Source organism: Poecile atricapillus, chromosome 13 (genome assembly GCF_030490865.1).
Source record: "Poecile atricapillus isolate bPoeAtr1 chromosome 13, bPoeAtr1.hap1, whole genome shotgun sequence".
NCBI classification, from domain to species: Eukaryota; Metazoa; Chordata; class Aves; order Passeriformes; family Paridae; genus Poecile; species Poecile atricapillus.
In genome coordinates this window covers 4566316-4591979 of record NC_081261.1, presented here as the reverse complement: position 1 = coordinate 4591979, position 25664 = coordinate 4566316, and the positions used below count along the sequence as shown (strand labels likewise).

The 25664-nt window shown below is 40.5% G+C and overlaps 1 protein-coding gene across 2 annotated transcripts in view; it reads right to left on the bottom strand.

Moving 5' to 3' along the window:
* The window catches only part of CLINT1 (clathrin interactor 1), a 47086-nt gene extending 21901 nt beyond the window's left edge, over positions 1–25185 (bottom strand). Inside the window, exons 1-3 of one of the 2 annotated variants that reach the window (XM_058848916.1) lie at positions 25013–25149; positions 3848–3964; positions 195–299 (exon numbers count right to left, since the gene is read on the bottom strand). In XM_058848916.1, the coding sequence (XP_058704899.1) occupies positions 195–286 (92 nt within the window). In that variant the 5' untranslated portion in view covers positions 287–299; positions 3848–3964; positions 25013–25149. Of the gene's footprint in view, positions 1–194; positions 300–3847; positions 3965–25012 lie in introns of both variants that reach the window. The other variant, XM_058848915.1, reaches the window with a different exon arrangement.
* Positions 25186–25664: the final 479 nt, after the last annotated feature.

Genomic DNA, 25664 nt, shown 5'->3' with positions numbered 1-25664 from the left:
TCTGGGCTTCATTTTTCGTTTGACAGCTTTCAATACATTCTATGATTATGCATTAAAAAACTTAAGACTTTATTGACAGCAACTTTTCAGCATTATCAGTCTGAATTCCACAGAACTGATTTAGCATCAAATTTCACATTCTTATATAAAATGCACCTTTCTTTTCTTCATCACTGAGTCAAATTATCACTTACTTGGCAATCTCTCCCATGAGTTGCCCTGAAGGTCCCCATGGATCATCATTGGTTGCTTCTCGAACCTTAGACTCTATTTCTGAATAATTCATAACCACATTGGTGCTGCAAAGGAAAAAAAAAATTCACACACATGAAGATTAGCATCAAAACTGAGAAACACATGAAAACTTAATAATGACACTAGTGCAGATCTCACTTAATGAGATACCTCTACAGAGTGGGAAAGAAAACAGCTTTAGTGCACAAGTTACCCTGAGGACACTATACACCACATTTAAGTTATCTTTAAGAAGGTTTTACTATTCTATTAGTCTTCAAGAATACAGATGAGAAACTGGGGATTACATTACAGCTGGATTCAGTCCAGTAAAAATGGCTTTGGGTCAAATTATAATGCAAACCAAACCACCAGAGTCAGAGCTGATGGCTTCTGCAGCTAGGTATGGTTTGCTTACAGGTTTGTAATGGTACAGAGTTATTTGCAAGAGGCCTTATAACTCAATCACAGGCAATTTTTTTGTAATGATGTTACAAAAGAAAATAAAGAACATCAGTACCAAACAGGTGTTAGTAAAAAGCAAATAAATAAAAAAATCACATGGAAGACTAAAGTAAAGGCGATGAGATTCACTAGAAAGTCTGTTTCCTAGCTTGAATTTAATTAATTAAGGGAAAGCAGCAGAAGAGGAGCTGCAGAGCACTCAGTTACAATTACAGCAACACAAATACTGCAAGGAGCTCAGGCTGTCTCTTCAAGGGGTCACAGAAAAACCTGACTTGGAAATTCTTTTTCTGTGATGTTAATACTAAAATAGTAAATATGTAATTCCTTTTTAAATTAATCTTAAAAACAGGTAACATATGAGCAACCTCCTTTGTGCCCTTAAAAGCACACAGATGTGTTTGATAACAGAATCACTTCCCTCATCTTTTAAGGTGAGCAAACAGCCCTAAAACCTCACTCATAGTGAGAACATTTGAAAACTGCTCTGTGCTTCTGGAGCACCAGGACTCACACCAGCAACGAAATCTGGTGGTCTCTGCTTTCCCTTCATACCTGGAGTGTACTGAAACAACACATTTACACCTAGCATGTCAGAAGTTTGAAAGTTTACTTAGAAGTATATCATAACTGATTCAGAAGCTAAGAAAAACCTCTGTGAGTACTTTCAACACAAACCAACCCACAATAAGAAATTAATTAAATTGCAGGAAAGATCTAATTATTTATAATGCAAGTGGAGAAAGCATTTGCTGCTTAAGAACCTCTTCTGAACCTGAAAGGAGAAAAAAATAATCAAGATGCTCAACAGTCACCCCAACAGTTATCCCTCTGTCCATGTAGGAGTTTGCACAAAGCAGCATTCAAGCAACTCCTGCTCAATTTTATTTGGCATAAGAATAGCAAAGATCTTGGAACTGGGAGTTATAAACAGCAGAAACAAGAATGAAATCCCCTTAAGTCTGAAAGGGGACACAGAAGGTAATTGTTAAAACAGAATAAAATTTCTGGACTTAATCTTGGATTCTCAGCATGAGAATTCCTGCTGTCAGATCCTGATGTATGATTTTATTCAACTTTGTGTCTAAAGAGAGCATAAGCTACATGACTGAATAAATAATCAGCAAGCTCACAGAACGTATCTGTACTACAACAAGCATGTAAGAACACAGCATTAGTTTGGAACAACAGCAATTAAGGTTTTACAAATTCATTTATGCTGAATGCACCTCAAGCTTCTGTTTCTGGTATTTTCTTTACTGTACACACAAATGTAAACCAATCCCATCTTTATTTCCCACATGTGTGGAGAAAACACAAGCCCAAAAGCTCCAGGATTTGCAGCTTCCAGCACACTGGTTCCCTTGTCCAAAGCAAGGAAAGGCAGGGAAACTGAATGGAAAGGTTCTGCTTGTTTTTATAACCCCTCCTTCAGCATTTGTTTGAGAGACTTGATGGAGACTTGGGAGGGGGAAGCATAAAATGAAGTATTTCCTTAATTTCTTAGAGCAAAGAATTTAAGAATGGAAAATGCTTGAAGAGATGCAAACTCAGTATACAAAAATAAATGGCAGCATTGGCTATGCAAGAGCTCAGGGCACGTGGCTAAAGCAGCAGCAGAGCTGGAAGGGGGAAACGGAAGAAAAACAAGGGAAATTAAGTAATGCCAAGAGAAAAAAGGTGCAGTTAAGCCTCTCTAAGTACAGAAACATGCTCAACTTCTAAACCCCCCCTTCAGGAAAGTTATTGTTCTCAGCAACTAGGAGAAAGCTCTTTTATAAATGCCAAGCTGAGTTTTAATGGAATGAACCATTCCAAACCAAAGCATCTTAGAGCCACATTTAATTCAGCAACAAATGTAAACTTCAAGGAGGAAGAAAAAAACTCACTGTTGTATAGTTTGGCATCATTCCAGGTCACTTAAAAATAACTATTTCTAAAAAGGTGGAAATACAGTTTTATTCTTCCTTTCCCATGTTTTCTATGGCCCTCATTCCCTGCCCTACCCATGATTCCTGTGACCTCTTCAGCAAAAAAATAATTTATGTCCAGATGTGAAGGGAAAAAGTGACTAGCTTGATTGCCAAGACTTCCTGTGATTGATATAAATTTAATATCCGAGGACACTTTCCGACACCAGGGGGGGCTCTCTGATTAGTTTATCCTGGGCAGCTTCCAGGGAATCGTGCTGGATCGCATGGACAGGCTGCTCTGCAAACAAACAGCCGTGCAACACTCGGGGCTGACAGAAGAGAACCTCTCAGGCAGGGCTTACAACCCCCCTTATCTGCCAGACTACATCTGGATTCACCCCAAATCCTTCAGAGAGACCCTGCACCACTGCAATCTCATGACAAGAACATTTACAGAAACCTTTGGCATAGACAAAGATATTAAGCAGGAAACTATATTTTAAAAGTTATATATAAAATAAGGGTACAGCAAAAAAGGGGTTGATGTGAACATCACAAACTGTTTCATTCTTCTCTTACATTTAAGTCTATTAAAACAGATTAACGACAACAGATTATTTCTACTCTACTGTACCCCTCACAAGTGATTTCAGTGTAATTTTCTTTTTTAAAAAATAAAGTTGTTTTCAAAAGCCAAGAGAGGGCACTGTCACATCTCTGTGGAAGAAGCAACACAGTGACAGTCAGCAAAATACTTTTAATTTTCTTGCAACTTTAAATGTTTGCATCTGCAATTTACAGCAACACTGAACAGGTAGCTCAAGTCCAAGACTAAATTCCTCTTAAGTGGACACTGCTAACAAGGTCAGTGGGTAATAGCTGTAAATACCTGACCATCTCCAATTGCAGCAGAAAAAAAGGGACATTTCCCCTTAAATATTTTACATGCATTTTATTAAGTATCATATGCCATATACTGAAAATTAATTGTTGCACCAGATACCCTGAAATCCTACTCTGTCCACAATTTTGTCTGCATTTTTCAGAGAATTAAATCAATTGTAAATTGATCACTTCAGATTTTAAGTTATATTTTGAGTACATTTGAGATAAAGATATTATCTGGGTCTGGGGGTCATACCCTACAGTGTGCTAAAAAAAAAAAAAACACAAAAATAATAACCAAGATGGGGAGAGGAGAGGGATGTTAGAGGGGAGAGCAGTATTGAACATACCTCAGTTGTGCAATTTGAGGTAGGAATGATGTTTAGGTGGTATTAGGGAGAACAAGCAGGCAGCAAGAGGGGACAACAAGTTCTGTACCTCCTCATATAAAACTCAGATCAGAAAATCTGTGAAGGTACAGCCAAAACACTCATCAAGTATCTGCCACTTCAACCTTTATAGCTGCAATAGTCTGAAGCACTTGAACTTTCAGGCATGAAGAGGATAAAAATCCTACGGGTCTGAGATTGTCCTCAGCGCTTCTCTTTGGAACAGGGAAATGAAAGGCAGCTTGTGGATGGCCTGCATGAAAATAAAACCTTACAGACTGCAGGAACACTTCACAGATGACACACGAAACAGAGAGACTTTAAGAGCAGCCCTGTCTTCTTCCTCCCTATCAGCAGATACCGAACAAAACCCACAATGTGAACGTAAATACACGTGACCACTAGTAAGTGATAAATGTATCTGCAGAAAATTTCTATTTGTGTTTCATTTCAACAGACTCCAATAGATGTATCTGCCTACTCTGCTCAGGGTTCTGTTTTTACACAACACATGAATCAAGCTGTAGTGTTCAGGAGGACTATATTGATGGGCATGAGGTATATTCTGCTCTCAGTAAAACATTAGTGCTTCATCACTGTTGTTTTCTCCCCACCCCACCATAAAATAGCCACAAAATAATTACTGAAAAAGAATTTGTCTTCTATTCCAGACTAAGAAAGTCTTTTTAAAACTTTTATGCTAGCAAAGTAAAATTATTTTACTTCCACCCAAGATGCTAATAAAAAATTAAATAAACATTACATCCTGAATTGAAATGTTTGTTCCAGAGTGAAGATTTTTCATTGCTCAGGACCACAAGGTGCTTTCTACAGATTCATATGCTCTAAGTCAATTATCTGTTAGGAGATTACAATCACTTATACACAACTATAACTGTACTGCTTCTAGTAATAGCTTCCAATTGGTAACATTACAATTAGTTTTGTTGTGCCTGAACTAATTATCCACATCAATCATTGCTGGTTCCACACTGAAAAAAAGTCCACCCTAATTCTCTCTACACTATATACCTTGAACCAGAAACTCTGGATGTGGGGAAACAAGGCTCTGCACACAGTCAGCAACATAAAAAGAAGAATAGTGTTATACATCAAATTTTCAGATCTTCAAACATCACAAACTCAGCATTTTGTATGAATGCTCAAATACCAGAAGTTAAGTTTATTCAACATGCAGAACCCTTCCAATAGTATGTGCACAGCTAACCTGCACTCAAAAAAATACGCACCACGAGAAAAGGAGTATTTATACACCAAAGGTAATGAAAGAATAATAAATATCTATCCATCCATTCAGAATGGAACTTACTTGAAAACATATTAAGGAATCAGAAAGCCTAACAGATCTTTGCCAATGTTTCTGCACAAATGTAAAAGCCTTGAATATGCCCTGGGGCGAGAGTCGGAGCACTCCATTAAAAGCACGGTCAGGATTAGAGCTGTTATTGATGTGGGTGGTGTCACCGAGGACACAGACACAACTCTGGGCATCAGATCCACAGAAGATTTGTGAAATGCCAGGTCTAATCTTATGACAGCTAAAATAACCAGAAGCCACAGAGAGGGGACATTACAACAGTTTCTTTATAGTGATGATAAAGGTATTGGATTGGACAGGGTGAGCCTAATTAGAAACACTTCTCAAGCCTCTGGGAAGCTGCCCACTGTGCTGAGGGACTCGGCCGCAGGAACAAGAAACCTGGCTACACAGTTCAATTTTTTTCAATGTGTATTTCAAACCAATTACAGTATCATGTATACATGGGACTCCTATGTGCATAATATTATGCCTTTAACTATTACTCCAAGGACACCACTGGATTATGCACCTTCTGTTTTCCTTTTTTTTTAATTTTACAACTGGGAACACTAAAATACTAAAAGCTGAGATGAGAAACTTTGTACGTTTTACCACCATTAACAGTTTCCAATGAGACACCACTCTGTAAATATCTGCTTAAGGACTAAGTGCAGAAGAATAAAAAATTCAAGCTTTACTCACGTGTATGTACCATACATCCAGTATGAACATTAATGCTGTTCAAACAAACAGCAACACTAAAGAATTTTGGGATTTTTTAAAAAGAAATACATTAGTCTATCAGAGGCAGGGTCTGGATAAACAGAGGACAAGAGAAGCTCTGTTACTGTACAGCACAATGAAGTGTGGTGCCAAAGTCTTACAAGAAGCAAATATTTTAACCTTTTGTTATTTAATGTGCCAAAACAGACACAACAATGATTTTATCTTTTCAATAACATGTTTAACATTACCCTTTCAATAGGCAGTCTTACATACTAATAGTTTAATCTCATCCTTTTAGTAATTTTGTTAGCAGTTTCCTTATTTTTAGAAAGTCTTCTCAGTATTTCCTGTGACTTTCACAGTGAATAAAGGCAAAGCACACTTTAGATTTGGTCATGACAGAACAGATGTTACTGACTCTGAATCAAATCTCATCACCTCAATTGGTGAGTTAGCAAAGAAGACCATTACAGTAACAGTCCTTACATTCCACATGGACAAACCCCAGTAAAGAAACAATTTCACAGCTCTGTGCTGGTACTTCTTGGATCTAAAACTGAATGGACTGCATCATGCAACCAGAAAGGTTCCTAAGAGGCAGAAAATAGTTAAGAAAACATTAAGTTACAGCACAAGGAAAGTTTGCTTGAACTGAATAGAGAAGAACACATGCACATGGTTCATTTATCCACCTTTCCCATCTCCACCTAAACATCCCACCATTTCTATGGGAAGGCACCCAGGTGACAACTGCAGTGCTTTCTCTAGGGGATGGTGCATTACCAGCTGGGCAGTAGCTCCAGGTAAAGCCCTGAGCGAAGCACCAGGAGCACATCTGGAGGCTGAGCCAGCTCCCTGCCCCTGCAGCTGCCTTTGTCTTCCAGCAGCTGATTTTCCCAACAGCTCCCTCTCGCTGAGTAGCCACAGTCACCCACTAAGAGAAGACAGGGACCACGAGTGACTGCTCACATCATCCATGGGGCATGTTTTAGGAGTATTATCCAAATGCAACAGCAGCAATTTGTGTTCACACTTCCCAAAAACCAGTAGAGGGGTTGAAAACTTAAAGCAAAATGATACTAATATAATGTAGAGTTGCTTCTAGACATTTGAGATTGTAGCTGTATTTGTTTTGTAAAAGAGTGAAGGATTGAATGAACTATAAAATGAGCCAAGTGAACACTCAACATCTGGAGAAGAGACCAGGCAGGCCCTGGCAATATTTTCACAATAATCTAGAAGACCCCCACCCACAGATGCACACATTTAAGATGAAGCCCTCAGAGAGGAGTGAACACCACCTCATCTCATCATTCAACTCCTATAAGTCATGCATCTGATCTATTTTTAGTATCTAGATTAAAAGGTTCCTGTAAAGGAGGGGTGAAAATAGAGGGAAAGCGTTCTGAGAATGCAAAGAAGTTATTCTAATATTAAATGATCCTTTTTTAAATTGTGGGCAGAAGTTAGTTTCAACTACTGAGAACACCGTAAATAAAAAAACTACACAACTTGCCCAGGTACAGGATACATCTCCCCCACTCCCAGGTGTGGGAATCTTGGCATCTATTAAACCGTTAATTAGTTTCCAGAAACACTTTTGCCAATTAAAAAAATCATTTAATACTTATCCATCTGGGCATGAAATACTTTCAACAGAGCATTTGAATAGGTGAGCTAAAAAGAACCGATCCCGATCCGCACAGCGCCGCCTCCCAAACCACCAGAGGCCAGGATATGAAGCAAGCAGCACCCCATAACCAGGGGCAGCATCCATCAACTCCACTTGCTTCTGTGAGCATCCCTTCAGGCTCTGAGGGATTTCACATGATCACCGGTCCAGACTTGTTTTCCCAGAAACTGAAAGGATTTAATACAAAGTCAAACAGAAAAATGCATTTCAGGACCAGATTTAAAAATGCATTTTGGGATAAGATTTCACTACCCTATGACACTCTGTCACTCGTTATCTTAGAGAGCTCAATGTGCAGAGTGGTTCACAGACAGAGGACAGCATTTATCCACCTGTTATCCCAAACAATACGATGGATATTCAGGAATCTATGCACCTAATGCTATTAACAATTATTCAGGGAAGACATTAATTGCCTTCCAAATAAAGATGGTGTTGCTCTTCCCTTCAGTGAACTCATGTATTCAATCTCAGCCAGCCCCTCTCCCCTTGCTGGGTGAAGATAAACTAACTAAAAAACATGTAACAAACTTAATGCATTTTCATTTTGCTCCTGTCAGTAATGTCACTTTTGTTATAAAACATGCAGCTTAGATTTAGAGCCTTACAGATAAAACATATGGACACCAAATAGGAAGCCAGCAGTCCACATTCAACAATGAAACAGATGGGGACCCATCTGCCAAAATGCCTGGTGAAATACCTCAGGTTACAGAGAGGTAACAGCACAACATTACTGATACCTGACCGTTTGAAGTTCTTTATTTTTCAGCCACTCCTCAGAACCTTTTCAAATATGACACCAGTCAGTTTAGTCCATGAATGCCAGGTATTATTCCAGACCTTCTATGCAAGGAGCACTCATACTCCTCCTGACCAATGATACAATCTTCATTATGTATGGTAGGATTTGAAATACATTTTCATCTTTTCAAGTTCAGTTTCATAATTTATGTGGCAGATGTGCAAGGCAAACTGCACAGAAAGAGATAAGCCAAGAAAAACATCCTGATGGCCACAAATGAATTACAACTTGTGGGAGGAAGGAACTATAAAGCTATTTCCTGTGCCTTACAACTTCTAATCACAAAAGACTACCAAGTAAACAAAACAGCCCCAAATCCACCACACACACTGTCAAAAAGAACAGCAACTTTAAAAATTAAATTGCAGTTGGTTAGAGAATTCAGACCTCTTACTTACAGAAACCAACACTGCACCTTACTGAAGTCTTCCCTTTCAAAGTTTCCCCCTCTCAGAAGTTCCCAACTGCAGAATTCTATACGCTAAATGGTTTTGTAATTGCTTGCTACAGCTAAATTATTTTTTGCAGATGTTGGGAACATGAAGCATGGGAACACAGCAGTTTTAAAGTGTATTTGTGCAAGGAACAAACAATTCCTCCCCCAGTCGATTTAAGACTGATTTCACCTCTCCTACTGCAGATTCCCTGCAATATGTCAGTGTTAATACTTTCATAGTTACATAAAACAATCCCTTGTGGTTCACCAGAGATACACCGCTGCTTTATGTATCTTAATATGTGGTAGTAAATAACTTCTCAAACTCATCAAGAATTTTGCCATGTTGATAATATTCATTATGGGTTTGTACCACCTCTATACAAAGTGTAGCTTCATTTAAAGTCCAGACCCATTTCTTTATTTCCCCATTTTTAATGGGAAATTTTCATTCCAAACACCCACCTTCACATCCTTCAGTTACCATCCCCTAAACCTCACCCATTATAGACTATCTTCCCTTCAAATGGATATTTCTGCAGTTCCATTTTCAAAGGCTTAATAGTGTTGTCATTTTATTATAGTTAAGTCAAAAAGCATTCTTTAAAAAGTAACTTATGAAAATAAATGCTACACTCCAGCAAGCAGAATGAATCAAAATATTTCCTTTTAAATTACATACTAAGAACCCCATAATAGTATTTCTACTGGTTTTCAATATTAGTGTTGAGGTCACATTTTCAGTTGAAATTAGAGGACAATTACACCTAAAGCATTCTTGTGACAAATCTGATTAAACTTAAGCATGAAAACCAATTTCACAAACAAGTGGAAAAAAAAGCTGAAACTGAGACCACACTTGACATTTTGGTGGGGCAGTTACACACTAAACAGCAACTCTGCATTTGATTAAGAAGTAACAATGATGCTGCTACTGCCCTGTGCAGGTTTTCAGTCTTCTTGCCTCTTGTGAGCTTCCATCTGGCACATCAGATTGGAGTCACTGCTTTGCAGCTCCTATTCCTGTGGATTTAATCTCTTTCAAAGGACAATATGCTATGGTATGGTCACACAACAGCAGCTGTATAACCCAAAAAGAAGTGGACATATGAAATTTGTGTAAGCTTTTGTAAGAGCAGAACTAGAGACTGCCAGATGCATGCTGTAATCACATGACTCAATTTACTATTGCTCAATCCTCACACTTATTTTGGTACTCTGCTCCTTACACTTCTGCTTTTTCTTCTGTAACAAAGAAGCTGCAAAAATTTTAACTTTTTTTTTACATTTAACTACATCTCATTATAGAATTCAGATTGCACTTGAACCTTCAAGCATCAGCGAATGCCATCACAAATTTTCTATCATGTGATTTATCTTTAATTTTTCCCTACTTGTGATTCAGTCAGGTAACACTACTCCTCCTGGAAACAAAGGTTTGACCAAGTAAGTCAAAGAGTAAATTAAATCTACTCAAACTCACCCTTCTGTAGAATGCTTTTTATATAAATAAAATACCAGTACAAAAATGTCAATCCCAATAAACTCTGATAAACAATTATTTAAATTATTTAAAACTAAAATTTAAATACATTATTTTGGGGGAGAGAAACTCAGGCACTTATCACCATAGGTTACACCCTCCCATCTACTGTGTTTCTGTGGGTTTCATAGCATTCACATAGCTTTGAGCGTAACTTTGCCTGAAGATAAAAAGCTGGTTTTTATTCCATTGCCATGGATGCTCATAAGCTGTGGCCTAAGTCCCCCTCCAAATTAGTAAAAGTGCTATTTCCTTTCATGTATGCACACAGAATTGAGACCACATTTAAACCCACAGCTCAAGTATTTTAAGAAACATTCAATAGACAGAGACTTGTAAGTACTCCCAGTCACTGAGTTTTCAGGATTAGGGCACAGTATTTTAATGCTGAGAAAGAAGTATTTACAAGAAAGATAAGGTCTTATCCTTCTTTCAAAACATCAAACAAAAGGCGTACAAATTTTCAGAGGACAAGGAAGTTGTAGCTAAACTCAGCATGAGGCACCAGTGAGCTCTGAAGCTGTTTCAACTCACTCATGTACCTCAGACTTCCTATTTCTGACCACAAAAAATTTGCAGTGACCTTGAGTGGAGGCAGAAGATAGTACATATGACATTCCACACCCTCCCAAAGGTTCTGTAGTGACCTCTGTATACAGGAAGTTTTCAGAACTTCACAAGACGTGGCATTAGTGCTTTAAGATGATCCCCAAAAGGTACCACTGCTTTGATAAGCCTCACTCACCCTCTAAAGCTCCTGCAATTCTGTGCTCTTTGTAACCATTCACTCACTACTCAAGTGGAAGGTGTTCACCAAAACACTTCATAGCAGAGTTTTCTGACACTATAAAGAGCTTGTAACAATTCTAAGCTCTGTAATGCACCAGCTGGCCAAGGGAATCTCCTGATGCCATACATGCTTGAAGAGTATTAGCTAAATAGTTACAGGTACAAGAATTTACGTGAAAAAGCAGGAACATTGCATGGGAGTCAGTGCACCTGGGAACAGCATAGATCCAGTCAGTGCAACTAATCACAATGAATTCCAAATTATCCAAACTTTCCCTACTTAAAGAACTGTTTCAATTATTTGTCAATTGACAGAGTCTTTGGTGAGGACAGAAGAATGAACATACAGTTATATAGATTTAAATACTGCCAAAAACCACACACACCCCAACATTAATGGGCCATGCTTAATGATCCTTGTAGTTTCAGCTATCCCTTCATTGCAAGCTGAGTACCATTAAAACATTGCCCTAATTCCAGATTTATTACAAATTAAGCATTACTCTAAACACATGCTTGCTGTTCCACCAGGGAGGGCTAATTAAAGTTTAAACAATGCAGGCACTGAAGCTTTTAACACACAAACTGATCATTCTCTGCTGCCATATCACCACTTTGGCACGGTGACATCCCAGGCACCCCTGCACTTTGCAGTATCAATCGACTTCTGTGATAATTTTTGAGGAATAAATCTGAGTACAGGTAACTCCTGTAAGCCCACAGTAAGCACATGTGACAAGCTCTTCTCTGACCTGATTCAGGGGCAAAGTACAGTAAAATGAACATATCTGTCTGGAGTCCCACTCTGGGAGTGCTACCCTTGTTTTCTCCAGACCTCTGATTCCTACCAGCTCCTTTCCCTGGCCCTTCAGGCCCAAGGCAGCCAGGGTCAGACAACAGCATCCCAACTGCACATAAATCACATCATGAACACACCAAACCTTCTGTAACACAAGCTGTTCTCTATTCCTAACACCCAGACTGCCTGTGAAGGGCTTGCAGCTTCCTCCTGTCTTTTAACTACACAGCCATGTGTATACAGCTTCCCATTCCACCTGTGTGGTAGCCAAGTGTTACCAGCACATTAGCCAGGAAAGCCTGGGACATGTATCTCATCAACACAAGCATGGTCCAAGTAGCAGGTGAAGCAACTAAATCAGAAAATCTTCAACTGCACTTTTAATATGGCCTTGTGCCCTGGAAAATGTCCCAAGGGTGAGGTGAACTGCACTTCTGAGTAGAAGAAAGGAAGAGGAAACAACAGTTTATGCAAAATAATCAAATTGCAGGTTCATAAGAAGTTGTTTTCCTTCATTTATGCAAATATCCAGCAGTGGAATTGCCAAGAAGGAAGTATTCAAGAGGAGTGAGAAGCACTTGAGATCACTACCTTTATCCTGGCTCTTATAAAATGAAGTGCATTATCATTTACTAAGCTTATTTCTAACCTGACAGGAATTAATTCTACAGTTGCTATTGTTTGCAAAAAAAACCCAAAATGCACCACCTCAATATTTCTGGAAAATAATCAAAATAAAACCAGAAAACTAATACTGACAGCGAATACTACAGAGAAGCTGACCAGCTTCTCTTCTCAAAATTGGTTCCTTTCAGTCGTGTTTGCTAGACTGAATTATTCCATGAAGAGCTACAGTGGCTGCTGCACTCAACAGCTCAAATGCACCTGCAAAACTTCCTTTCATATCCAATACTGAAACCAAATCCAGAAGACCATTACATGTCAGATGATATAAGGAAGATGCTGTCTTTATGTAAGATTACATGGAATATGACTGGATACAAGAAACTTACTTCTTGACTGCACTGCACACAGACAGAGGAGAGTACATAATCAAGGTCCTTCAAACTTCTATTTCAGTGTCTCCAAAACTATCCTCTCCCTCTTCCCAGGAAGGAAGCTATTCAAAACACTAAACCTTGCCCTGAATCCCACCTTGCTAACAAGAAAGAACAAGAAATTCATCATCTTACAATTAAATTGCAATTAAGACTTTGCAGTCTCACAGCAAGTACTTGGTACACCTTTAGCATAAGCAGGGCTGTGCAAGGGGAAACTTTCTCAGCATCATAATCTGACAATGTCAAAAGATGCCCATTATATCATGGCAGTAAAGAGTAAAGGCAAGTATGCAGTGATAATTCTGCAGAATAAGTGGGGAGCATCCAAGATTGTAGAGTCAATCTAGTCCTCTTCCTAAACTTGCTCTCCCCTCAGGCCTTCAGTTCTGAACTGCCAGTTCCTAGGAATTGCATAATTATTTAGTTTTTAAAAAACAAAAAAAAACTTGAATACTTTCCTACTTGAGATTCTTCATTCATTAATCAACCTGAATTACCACATTTCTTCTCTGCTACAAGTTTATCCAAGAATGAAAAGTAGTTACCATAATTGTAAATAGACTAAACTTACTTAATACCAGTTGTCTTTAGACATTCTATTTTCCATGAAGGCAGGTGACAACCTAGCAGTCCTTCTGCTGCTGTATTAAGCAGCTGGACAAAGAAATATTGGTTAATAGTTAATGACAAAGTGTCCTTCCACAGCTATTCACAGTTGAGTATCCAAAAATGGGCACGGGCAGTAAGAACACACCATTTGGAATAAGTACTGCAACAGCAACATCATATTAATGTTATTTCATTAAAATTTTCAGGTTGGTATCTCACATTAACTAAAAAGTGTAGCTTGGCCAACAAAACCCCCACAAGCTCACAAACATGCACTTCGATGGAAAGCAAGTGCTCTTTTTCGAGTCTGGTCAATTACAGACAAATTAACTTTTGAGTTTCCAAGCCATGTTTATTTGTGGAGGATAATGATGTTTCCTCTCCTTTCACAGGTATTCCTTTGTTAAACTGGTTCCTCCAGGAGATCAAGTAACTCATGTCCTAAAAAGGTAACAGGAGCTGTTCCATTTGCTTCAGAGACTCAGTTTCTGGTTCCTGTCCACACAGAGATGGTAATTTCAAATGACAGAGTGTATTTGCAACTAACAAATTTCACAATGGCTCAACACAGGCACTATTTATTTATTTACTCACTAATGGTAAGATTACTGGATTTTTCTGAGCTAATGTCTGCAGCTACCGAGTTACAGTTACTGTGTAATTAACAAAAAAACAACACTGGCAGTCTAAAGGCTGAGACTGCACTTGCCAATTAAGAGTCTATTAGCACTATGTTTTCAAGCTGTCTCAAGAAATGCAATCATCTGTTTGGTAGCAAGGAGAGCTAGAACACTGTGATAGAAGTTAACACATTTAGACAATAAATACCTCTGAACAGAGAGTTTCCCCCCCACACTTCACATGATCATAGAGAGAAACAGTTTAAATAATTAAGTAATTGTCAAAACAAGGAATAATTAAAAGTGACAGCAATCTTTAAGATATCAGCTCTATTTGTACATGTAAGTTACCACGACTAATTTATTTTTCAGAAGATGCATTCACCTACTGCATCTCCAATAAAATTAACTAAGGTTATCAAAAGCCACCTTCTTCTCTTCACATCCCAAATGGTCTTAGAGAACCTTTCAACTGAGCAGTCTTGTAAGATGCAAAACACAAAACACACACCTCCAAAAAAATCACACAGGGAGGTATTTGTTTACTAAGTATAAAGTAATGTCTTGAGAGGAAACACTGAGCACAGTCTGTAACCTACAGGATGATTCTAAACAGCTTGACAGGATGGGGAGAGTAACCACCAAGAAACACATTTATTGCTCTGACTCAGAGTGGAGTAGAGAAAAAACCCCTCCCTAACTAACTCCCAGTAGGTCTCATTATTATTTCAACAGACTGAAAAAAGTGCAGGCCAGTCTCATTAAATAAGTTGAATATACACTAGCATTTCTAATTGCATCCCAAATGAACCAGTTAATATCTATTAAGCATGCAGTCAATATTTAACTGGTTAGGACAGGACACACCCTTTGGATAAGGGGAGGAAAAAGTACAACTTTGAGGTGGTTTTCTTACAACCCACAAACAGACACTCAAAATATTGGTGTCATGGTAGTTTCATTCTTAGTGGCAAGCCAAACACTTCTAGTAAGATAAAATCTATTTAAAGTAACAGTCTACACAGAATACCCACTTCAGCACTCTGACATAACCCAAATATATACCACCAGTATTTCTATCACAATAAGCTGTATAAATTGAATTGAAAGCTTCTCATGTGAAAATCTTTTGGATCCTGAGATCAATTTGAACCTGAATCACTCAAAGTAGCACCACACACGACACAAAACCGTGTTTTAATTTATATCCTTTCTCAGAAATTTGTGACCCAAGAGGGAACCAAAATATTAATCTCACCCTCCCCATTGCAACAGTGATACAAACAGAAAGGTTGGCTTGGGACCTTCAAGTTGTGATGTATGAGATAGGAGAACAACCTTAAAAAATTTAAACTTGCAGCTAACAAACCACTAACAAAGTTTTAAATAACAAAAACATATGAAAATGTCTTATCACGGAAAAAGGCTCCCACAGCCAATCCTCCTGTCCTTTCCCCATCACCAGAAGTGTTTGTGGTGCCATAAGCAGCTGTTTGTAAAACAGGTAGCCAAATCAGTTATGAACCCTAAAACCACGAGGGCTTTTTCAGCTGTTATCAGCAAGAGAGCACAAGCAAATACTGAAGCACACACCAGCAGCACAAGGAAGGCAAAGACAGGGAATGGCCAGGTATAAAATGAGTTCTCTGTTAGCAGAAAAATAATCTTGGAGCTCTTCAACCTGCTTGTGAAATCACATGCTAAGGGTGTATTACACTCAACTTGTACTTTGCCCCCAGCCACTTATTCTTGCCCAAATACCATTCCTTCCTTTATGCCAGTACAAATATTTGTGTGACAATGGAGTTAACTCTACCAGGGAACCAATCCAGTGGAGAACTAAATTGGCAAAAACAACTGGTTAGTCAGAGATTCTCTCATCAAGCAGAAAGTCTGCAAGTGCCAGCAAAAGGGAGAGAAGTGTGCAGGCTGTGGCAGACGGGAGGCTGTGAAACCTCTTTCACCATCAGCCTACGCTTGCACTGACTGTGAAACTACAAACCCTGATTTCATGGCTTTGCTTATCTCTTCTTACTGGTGAAAGTGCTGACTCTGCTTGAGATTTCAGGGCAACTACAAGGGGAGACTTAACCCTGTGCCCAATGTCCTCCACTTAGGTGAGAACTTTAAGGGTCCCTCTCCTCTCCTTTTCCATCTCAACACCACTTCCTCAAATATGCAATACAGCTGTATGGCAAACAAGTTCAGGGAATTACTCTAACTCAAACCCAGATAATCTACAAAGTCCTTTTGGGAGAGAAAGATCTTCCAATTGGATCTGTTCCTCTTTCCAGTTCCTCACACAGCAACCCAAACACCACCATTACACAGCACACAATGCAAGAATAAGTAATGAATACTCTTCCTAACTGGTACCAAAAAAGAGTACTCAAGAGTACTCAGAGCACCACAGCCCATACAGCTCTCTGGAAAAAAGTAACAATTTCACATGCCCTCCCCTTAGCATATCTTTAAAAAAACAAAACAAAAAAAGCACACCCCACTAAAAATCAGATCTTGTTTTGCAGAGAGGCAGAATAGAAGGACCATTTTGTTCTGAAGAGTTATGCTCCTCTACACAACTGCTGTTTTTAAAGAGCCTACCAAGCATCATTCAAGTTTTAGCTGTGTAACAGCTCTTCATTCCAAATGGAAAAGGTAAATAAAGTTCCTGCTCCAAACTGAAACCCGACAGCAGCTGTCAATCCTTGTGTCTAACTGGGTCCATATTTGACCTGTGTCAATAAGATCCAGATCACTACAAGGAGCTGGAAAAAGTCCAACTGAAAATCTGACTACTTTATTCACTTGGTACATTTGCTACTAATTCAGGTTTTTATTGTCTTGCCCTACATTAATTTTGCCTTATGAATAAAAAAAAAATTGAGATAACCATTTAAACAAAGTCTGTGAAACAGCCAACTTTTAACAAAATGTTATGCTATTGTACATCTTTGTATCAGTAAAAACACTATTAAAGGGAACAGCTCTTCTCAAGGAGTTTCAATTTCCTGCCCTGTCAACAGGCCAGTCACACTCTGTATGTTGGAGATGAGTTCAAATTGGAATTCTTGCATTATGACTTTGGACAAGCTGTACCCAAACTTTGGAATAAATCAATGAAAGATATTCCAAAAGTTCCAGAATGAATAACACAACCCTCAATCATTACATTTTTGTGTTCTTAACCTACCATCTTGTGAAGCAATGCTTCACTCATTCTCCAATGGTTCATTTGTTTCTAGAAAAAAATATAGTTTTCATATAAATATAGAAATCCATTTAACACTTGAAATGAATGGAGACAAATATAAAAGAATCAGATCAGCATTTTAAGATTGTATTTTAGGATAACTGCAACACTTACAGTTGCACACTGAAATAGCAAAGCCTGAGGAGAGAAAGCAGTAGCGTGTCCAATGCTTTGGAAGTAATTAAACCTTGTATATGAAATAATTATGCAAATCAGCTAATATTTTGCAATACACTAACTGGCAACACAACTAAGAGGAATTAGCATAGAACTGAGTTAAGCACCTTGATCCTTTTGACCACAGCAGCACACGGTGATGGAGGTAAGGCTCTTATCTCTGAACAGCTTCATGCTCTCCCCAAGCAGGAGCTCAGTCCTGCTGGGCAAGGACATGCAAAGCTCTGCTTTAGAAACATTTCAAGAACACAGAAGTTGTCACGCATACATCACTTAGATTCCCAGAAAATACATAAAGCCAACACCTGAGCTAGCCTTACACAACATAATACAGACTATTGTCAGCTACCACAGGGTGTAAAATGGCAATCACACATTTGAAAGAGCACTAACAAAAGCACCACTTGGAGTGTGCTGATGAAACTGCGTGCTTGGCCACAACTACCTTATGCCAACTCTTAATAAATCCATCAGCTTGTCATATTTGCCTGTTTGACAGATTACTCCACCAGCTGAGTATTCAAACCAGAGAACACCGAATTTATGTATGTGAGATAACAGAGCATAATACTTTCACAGATGCTTATCTCCCACACTCAATTACATGGCCCAAAGACTAGAACCCTTTTTCTTCCTTATTAATACCAGCAACTTTCTGGAATTTTTTTTAAGGAAAGGAGGAAAGTCCTAAGAAGTAACTTGCTGTTGTTACAAGTGCTTGGCAGACACAGCCATGCCTGGCCGCAGAGCCAAATGCTATGTTCAAATCCAGTCCTCCTTTGTACTGCCAAGACTTTCTCCTCTCTCTCAGCTCTCTGGTAACCAGGCAGAGGACAAACCCTTCCAGGGCTGAAGATCATCATCATCATCATCTTGCTCGTAATAATAATACAAAATGCTGTTCTTAAAGCAGTTATCAGCAGGACACCTCTTTACCAGCAATAGGAGAATAACTCATGCAGTGAGGGTTAACTAACTGTCCCTCACATAAAACTGTGGAAGCATTCACTGCCCTGAAGATCTTGCTTATGCAAACCAAAATAAATCTTAAACATAGAAAAAACTAAATGATCCTAGGACTGAAGCAAAGGAGTTTACAGGAGATTCAGATAACAATGGTCAAATGCTAGACAGTCATTTACCCTTCTGCTGGATTATTATATGATGGATCACTTACAATAATACCTGCTATTACTGAAGGAGCAAACAGCATTTCATTAAAGAGCTCAATAGTCTGGGTAAACAAATCCATGAACCACAAGAAAATTGCCTGTAAATAAGAACAATTACAGTCACATTAAAAAGAGAAAGCAGTTTGGTAGATTGAAAATCCCCAGCTAAGGACACATGGGATCCTGCCTATTTCTGGGCAAACATGAGCATTGTACAGGCAGAGAGCAACCAAAAGTCAACTGTAAGGTCTGTAATTGTAGGGTGAATGACTGGGGTGCATTTATCACATTAGCATCCTGCAGACATAGCATAAAGTAGCAGACAGCAACATAAGACTGCAAGTCAACAAAGGCAGAATTTTAACTGTTACCAGCACAATGTGACTTGGTTTACTTGACAGAATTATCTCACTAGCTTTCCTCATCTGTGACCTGGGAGTGAAGTGCAAGGTCTCATTACACGCTTTGGGCTACAACAGCGAGAAATTGCAATGACAATAGAAGCAGTAATTCACTCTATTTTACCAATAATTTACCCTCCTCTTTACAGATTGTACAATTAGAAGCACTAAAGAAAACATGCTCTTTATCAACCAGAACTTCTCCCCTGCCTAGTTCTACTGCAGCTCATGACAACAGCTCTTTTAATCCTTCCTTCTCCCCAAACACTAGAATCCTTTCTCTTTGCACAGATGTAGCATCAGAATAAATAATTCAAGACCCAAGTGCCTACCTCTAAAATAAATTTTAAGGTGTTATAATGCTTCCCTATTACGATCAATTCTAAGCAAGACTGTTTGCTCTCCATTTCAAAAGAAATTAAACTATTACATACTGGGCAATTCATCAAGCTTGTGAAGTGTATAGAAACAGCTCTGCAACACTTTGCCTCCCACTCTACAACACAACGGAGTGCAAACACATTCCTGCTGGGCCACTCGAAAGGTGTGGCTAATAGCAGTAATAGCAAAGCAGTTAAAGCTCAGTTAGGTGGACAAAACTGAACTGGAAGGAGCATGGAACAAAACAGGAGTATGGCAACTGTCATATTCCTTTTACTGGCAAGAAACTCACAGGCGCTCTCCTTTCATTTTTAAGTAAAAGTAAGTGACAATTCCCTCACTCACCTGAACTAATACAAATGAGTATCTGGGTAATACTGTCCCAGCTACACTCAGATCTGTCACCTTCATCCCTTTCTTCATGAGACTGTTTCTTATCCTTTGATGTGTGGAAAGATGCTTAAAAGGAGCTCTCTCACATTAAGGTTATGCATACAGAAGATCACAAAAGCTAAGAATGGCAATGGAATCTTAAAGAAACTGGCTGTAAAATCTCACCATACTGTTACATAGGCAGCAATCCAACCTCAATAGGTCCAAAGGTCTTCCAGCCTGCCTGCTGCATGTCCTACACATCTGTGACAGAAACCAGGCAGCAAAAATATTAATATGACATCTTATATTGAGAGGGAAATTACTGCAAAGAGGAGCCCAGCTGGCCTTGCTACCTGTATACACACCAACACTGTGTTCTGCTCTGAGCTGAACTCCCTCATGCAGGTTAACAACACGCAAGAACCTTACAGTAAAATAAAAATCAGCAGTTTCTGCTTCAAAAAGAGGAAATTCAACACAACTAAAGAGAGATGATGGCCTGGTTTTTGAACTTGGCCACTAGGCCAAGCTGATACCTTTAAGTTTCTGACAAGTTAAAACCTGTGTTAACAGGATTTCTTAATATTCCTTGGTTTGTTGTTTGTTTTTTTTAAAAAGCCATTGGGTTTTCTTTGTAGCACTGTCCTAGAAATCTCACAGGGAACACAAAGCACAACATGTACTTGTCCAGTAAGACTTAAAAGTGAAGTTACCAAGCTGTGTAACACTCTGCATTTCCACAGCCAGGACTCCTGAACTCACTCTCAGTGACTACAACAGCTTTTGCCAGTTCTGTTATCATACAGTGAGGAGAAACTTGGTTAAGGCCCTTGGTGATTTGATTATCAAAGTAGTGATACACCTGTACCAATAAAAATATTACTTTTCTTGTGTAAGCTGCTTCTACACAGTACCAGGCAGCCTGCAGATCCTTAGTCTCGTGCAGCAGTAAATGCAACACTTGGCCTCAAGTTTCACCACAACTGCAGGACTGTTTCAGAGCAGGCATGGGGTAACCTGAACCCTCTGCCATGGGTGCCACAGTATCTGGGACTGCTCTCACCAGAGCATCCAGAGACAAAGCTGCAGATCCCATGCTGCAGCAGAGAAGTGGGAGAGGGAGATCAGACTCCTTCCCACCTGCCAAATGTTCCTGCAGCTCACACTCCCACCAGCAGCTCGAGTGTGTGACATGTGCCTCTCTGCTCTGTCACAGGAACTGGCCACCTCCTGCCCGGAATGCTGAGGCAACACCGGTACACTGCAGCCCTCCCCTAAGCCTATGACAAAAGAGAATCGAACAAGAAATCTCTGACATTGCCTCAGGAGTGACTCAGAACTGCCACCTGACTCACCAACTTTGCACCAAGCACCACCCTGGCCCTGAGCCATCAGAAACCTCTGCCATTTAAACAGAGTTCACTGTCCTGGAGCCAACAAGCAGAGCACAGAGGGCTGCATTTATTTTCCAACTGTTTAGTTTAGTTTCCAATTCAGTTTTGAATTACTGGGGAAAAAGAACCCATATAAGTGAACACAAAAGTGAAAAGCTGCCTTCTTAAGTTAATTTATTCACATAATAATATAAAATAGAATTTACTCCACACGAAGTAAGAGTATGTAGGCCTGCACCTTCTAAACTATAAACCAACCAGAAATTCAATATAATTTCACACACTTGAAGAACTCTTGAACACACTGCAGTACCCATTAAGAAATTGGAGGGTGGAAGAATTTTGACAGTTATTTTGAAATTGCAAGAATAAACCTTATACTATGTACAGACAGGTTTTATTAATTATTTGATTTAAACTGCAACCTTATTCACAATGCCCAGGCAGAAACAAGGTATTACTGTTCAGTCAAACCTAATCAAGGTATTTAATATTTAAGGGAGGGAGTTGTATTGGCATTGGAAAGCAGTGAAGTTAACAAAGGGCAGAACAAGACACGTAACAAAAGGGTTCTACCACATCCTAGAATAGTAAATCTAGTACCCTACCACAGAGTATTCCTCCTAAACTTCAAATACAACAGGATTGCCACTCAGTATCCCAGCTGGATACAGATCCATACTGTGGAGCTACTAGAAAATGCTACCATAAAAATAAGAGTTGATTGTGGTGTGAAGAGAATTACAAAGCAGAATTTACCTGATGAACTTCATTGCCCAAATCCAACCACACCAAAGAAATACAGAGACCAAAAGTTCAAAAATACTAAATACAGATTTGAGTTTCTCATATGCATTTTGCAGTTGCTAACTTATTTTTTGGTTCCAAGAATTTGATGAATGCTAACAGGTTACCATTTTTACCTGTGTTTTTTGCATTTAAAGCAAGCCACAGCTATTTACCGTTGCTTACAGAACCTTCACACACCGAAGAATCTGAGAATTGTGTAAGAAAAGTCCTCCTGTAGAAGTAGCTGACCTAACCAAGCTCTCAGCCACTGAAGCAGAAATAAGGATAAAAAATAACCCCAGAGTCAATTCAAACTCTAAGATAAGTATCAGCTGAATATGGAACCAAGATGCAGAGCTCAAACCAGATATCAAAGCTTTCAAGGTCTGAAGTAAGAAAATTTCAAGCTATTTGCAAATTCAAAATCCTCATATAATCATATCCCCTTTTTAAGGAAAGAAGGGCAGTTTCTTGTTAAAGTTCAGTATGCTGCTGCCATAGCATCAGCTGTTATTTATGAGGCAGATTATGTCATTTAGCTTCCTCTGCAGAGAATTTTCTAAGTCATGGCCTTAAGACAGAAGACATTATGACAAATCTGCACCACACACAACGGGACTATTGATCCTGGTGTCTCTAAATACTATTTACTCTGCAGGCTCCACTTTCCTCCTGCCCCTCCTCCCCCTTTTTTTTTAATAAACAAACAATCTCCTTTATTTGGATAATGTTATTCCGAGAAAACTGAAGTTTATTCAATAAAACATTTTTTATTATAGGAAATGTTCACTTCTCGCACCTGTTCTGGAAATAGAATGTCTTTTCCAATTCGGATTTTGATGTACTGTTGGACTTAATAACTTATATCCTTAGAAGTAAACATTTTAAAAACAGTGATAATATTATAATGCTACAGTGATCATTAATCCTACAGACAAAAAAGTACGCAAGTAAAACTTAGGAAAAACTTGATTTCTCTGAAAGGTCCTGGAACTCAAGTCAGGGTTGTACTCCTAAATTCCTCATCTCTCACATTATTAAAACTACTTTACTCAGGGTTGATTTTGTATACAAAAAGCTGTAAAAAGTAAGTAACTTCTTCAGGACAAGACTTAATCACAGTGTTTTTTAAATGTCATCCAAATCTTGGCCTAGAGAAGTCTCAGTCTAGCACACAGCACCATGAGCAAAACAGTTGATTATCATGACTAAGCTGACACTTCTGTTCAGTTTGACATCTTTAAGCCTATACATCACACAGGCTCCTTTAGAAACTGTTTGGAGAAACAAAAATTAAAATGTTTAAGACAGACCGTCAGTTTTGAAAGGCTTTAGACTGGTAAGGGCAGGTACAACTGTTTGTCATTATTATCATCTGGTACATACCAATCTACAGACCTGCAGCCAGTTATTTCTCTTAGTGTCAGGAAAATTAATCCACAAACACCAGAGGTTTATAATTTTCCTGACATTAGCATTCCACAATTCATAGAACACAGAATGGTTTGGATTGGAAAGTAACTCCAGGGAAACATTTAGGTCAACCCCCTGCCATTAGCAGGGATATCTTCAACTCACAATTACTGGGGTTGGAAGGGAGCTCTGGAGCCCAGAGTCCAACCCCCTGCTAAAGCAGGTACACCTGGAGCAGGTTGCACAGGACCACATCCAGCCAGGTTTTGAATATCTCCAGAGAAGGAGACTCCACAACCTCTCTGGACAGGCTGTTCCAGCACTCTGTAACCCTGAAAGAAACTTTTCCTCATAGCACACAGAACTTCTGAGTTTCAGTTTGTGTCCACTGCCCCTTGTCCCATCACTGGCCACCACTGAAAAGAGTGATAGAGAAGTGCTCTAAGCTTTCCCCTACAGACTTATTATTTGAGGAAGCAAAACAACCTTTGCTAAATTCTCCACTGTATCAAATTTTTCTCAATCCAAAAATGAAGGAGTGGTTAACACACGCAATAATAACGTCACACTCTCCATCTGCAACACAGTGATCGCGATAATCAGGTCCACAGACAAGTTTTCAGTGGGAGGAGGCTCTATTCAAGGAAACAAACTTGTAAATATCTGATCTATTTAAATGTGTAAGAGGTGCGAACGGGCATCTCAGTCCTCTACCAACTCCACCGCTGAACGGCCCGGGGTTGTGAGTCAATGGCAATTGCAATCTGTCCTTAGGAAGGAGGGAAACACTACCGAGAGCATGTGGTGACTTGGGAAGCTCTCTGAAAACGCGCAGGTGATTCTTTACCGTCCTCCTACTTTGAGAGACTTGTCTGTTCCCCCTTAGGGGTCTGAGGGCCACGCTGGGAGCCAATCCAGCAGAGCCAGATTCCAAGGGCTCGTACACCAAAGCGGGCACACACAGCCCGGGACCTTGGCACAGGAGGGGGCACCCAAAGCCGAAGCGCTGATCGCCAAGGGCTGGAAGGGCCCAGATACGCCCGAGAGGAGCGGGAAAGCAGCCAGCCATAATGGAAAGGCCACAGACTACCTAAAAAGCAACCCCTGCCTGCCTGCAGCCCCGGAGGGGCCACAAAGCCACGCCGGGAGGACGCTCAGGGGCCACCCCGGGCAGTCACCAGGGGACAGGGACGGAAGCAGAGAAAGACAACAGAGCGGGGGTCAGCCGGGCACAGAGGGGGTGTGAGGCCGCCACCTCAGCAGGGGAGGGGCCGCGGCCATGTTGGGGGGGGCGGGGGGAACGCGGGCCCGGCTGAGGGGCCACGGCCGAGCCGCCCCCAGCCCCCCGCGCGCGCCCCACCGTACTCACGCCTTGTCCACCAGCTCCCGGACTTTCCACATGTTCAACATGGGCCCGACCGCCCGGAGACCCGCCCGGTCCCACTCCCTCCGCCGCCGGCCCCAGGAGGCCCCGCTCGCCGCGCTCCGGCCGCCGCCGCCTCCGCCAAGCCAGGGACGCGGCGCCGCTCCCGGAAATGAAGGGTCGGGCAGCCGCGCGGGCTGCTGGGAGATAGAGTCCCAGGGACGGGCGCCGTGCCGCGGGGCGCCGCGGGGGCTGCCGGGAGTGGTAGTTCGCGGCTGTGCGCGCGGGGGCTGCCGGGAGCGGGCCTGAGGGGCGGGAGGCGGGAGGGGACGGGCTGAGGTGGAGCGGGGTGGGCTGAGGTGGAGCGGGGCGGAGTGAGATGGATCGGGGTGGGCTGAGGGTGATCGGGGCGGGCTGAGGGTGATCGGGGCGAGGTGTGGCTGATCGGGGCGGGTTGAGGCTCGACGGGGTCGTCCTGAGGGCTTCGCGGGCGCTCTCACACGGCGGGGGCACCGAGGGGCACAGCGCGGCTCAATCCCGTCCTCAAACCTCCCTCATCTTCCTGCAGTGTGCAGCCTGCATCCGCAGCCCGGCGAGGCACGGGATGGAAAAGGCTGTGAAATGGTTTGTTAAAGTCAAAACACAGGCGTAGAAGCCG